This window comes from Habropoda laboriosa, unplaced genomic scaffold (assembly GCF_001263275.1).
Source record: "Habropoda laboriosa isolate 0110345459 unplaced genomic scaffold, ASM126327v1 scaffold207, whole genome shotgun sequence".
In the NCBI taxonomy this organism is placed as follows: Eukaryota; Metazoa; Arthropoda; class Insecta; order Hymenoptera; family Apidae; genus Habropoda; species Habropoda laboriosa.
In genome coordinates this window covers 1,990,701-1,992,291 of record NW_017100397.1, presented here as the reverse complement: position 1 = coordinate 1,992,291, position 1,591 = coordinate 1,990,701, and the positions used below count along the sequence as shown (strand labels likewise).

Sequence of the window (1,591 nt, the reverse complement as noted above, 5' to 3'; positions counted from 1 at the left end):
TTCGAGAGAAATCAAGAATATGGCAATTTGCTCGCGCGGAATTAATTACGCGCGATCTACGAACACTTCTCTGTAGCTGCGGTTGGCTCACCGCCAAATGGACTTTTACATACGGTGAACGTAAAAACCGGCGAAAAAATGCAGTTGATTTATCGCTTCGCATCGATTGGGCAACACCGGCTGTCTTCGCTATTAGAACCTACCGTTTGGTCTGATACTATATTAAACTCATTAAGTATAGTGCGAATGAAGCTAATTGTGATAGACCATTCTGTAGACCATGTCGAAGATTTTAATTTTGAGGTTACTTTGAAATTATTTAAAATTTGAATTATGGTGAACTTTTATACAGAATTACATTGAATTATGTATTTATTTAATAACTATCTAGAATATAAATTCTTCTTTATACTGAAGTTTACATAAAGGTTGCCAGTCACGGATTATTCACTAAGGGTTTTAAGATTTTGTATCAGGTCTTATAGTTGTTGGAAACGCAATGCGGAAGAATAAGCGGTCACGCGTGCACACGCACGCAGAGCAGAAGCCCTCGTGTCGCAACACACGACCGCCCTTGGTCCACTTTTTTCTCCCCCGTTTCTTTCTCCTCGAAGAAAACACGCGAAAGCCGTCAGTAAATTTCGCGAACATTGCGTGGCAACTTTCGCGAGACTCGTCACGGCAATTTACTGACGATAGAGGCTTTATCAGAGTTTTCGCTATGCTCCTTTCTTACGTGTCAAAGGACTGAACAACTCGGATGTACACAAACTAAAAGTTTTATTGTAACACAACACAACAACCACTGACTATTAGTTTGACGAATACTTAGTCTTTGGATTTCTGTCCCTCCTTTAAAAGAGCACTCGTGATTCCTACTTTCTTTAATTCTTCTACTAGTTCACCATTCTTGTGCATTTGTAGGAGAATATCACATCCACCTACAAATTCTCCATTTATAAACACTTGAGGTATTGTGGGCCAGTTAGAGTAATCCTTGATACCTATGTAGTAACAAGTAAATAATTTTTTAAAAGCTTTATTGGAATAGGAATCTTTAAGATTTGTTTTCAAGTGCCTTGTTGAAGTGCAATATTTCTATTTTGGAGAATATTAACCTTGTCTGAGCTCATTTTCAGCAAGAACATCATAAGCATCATATTTGACATCATGCATTTTCAATATTTGCACAACCACATTACTAAAGCCGCACTTTGGACTATCTGGAACACCTTTCATGAACACAACTACTTTGTTCTTCTGTAAAACATAGTTGACAGTAATTTGTAAAGATTCAACACTTTGCTGATTTAACAGTAGTCTTCTGTATAGATTTGTGACTTAATACTTCTTTGATTTTTGATTTTTACAATTGCTTAAGTTACATAATTCAACGTAATCAATAATTTAAAATTTAAAATAAGTAATAAGTAATGAAATCATGATAAATTTCATTCATTTAATGTCGTACATATCAACATGTGTAAAAACACCTTAATATAACGTGTAATAATACCTTAACGATGTTAGCAATTTTATCGGTAGTCGTCGTAAGACTCCTGACAACGTTGTAAAACCTAAAGGGTATCAT

General features: G+C 35.6%; 1 protein-coding gene across 1 annotated transcript; it reads right to left on the bottom strand.

The window, feature by feature from the left end:
* Positions 1-828: 828 nt before the first annotated feature.
* Positions 829-1,591, bottom strand: LOC108575135 (glutaredoxin-related protein 5, mitochondrial). Its single transcript, XM_017937852.1, has 3 exons — positions 1,517-1,591; positions 1,119-1,260; positions 829-1,004 (listed from the first exon to the last, which is right to left on the bottom strand). The coding sequence occupies exons 1-3, from the start codon at positions 1,589-1,591 to the stop codon at positions 829-831; spliced, it is 393 nt and encodes a 130-aa protein (XP_017793341.1).

Coding starts and splice junctions, on each gene's coding strand:
- LOC108575135 (XM_017937852.1), bottom strand. CDS start 1,591: ATGATACCCTTTAGGTTTTACAACGTTGTCAGGAGTCTTACGACGACT. Junction 1,261..1,516: donor AAATTGCTAACATCGTTAAG/GTATTATTACAC, acceptor TATGTTTTACAG/AAGAACAAAGTAGTTGTGTT. Junction 1,005..1,118: donor TGAAAATGAGCTCAGACAAG/GTTAATATTCTC, acceptor GTTACTACATAG/GTATCAAGGATTACTCTAAC.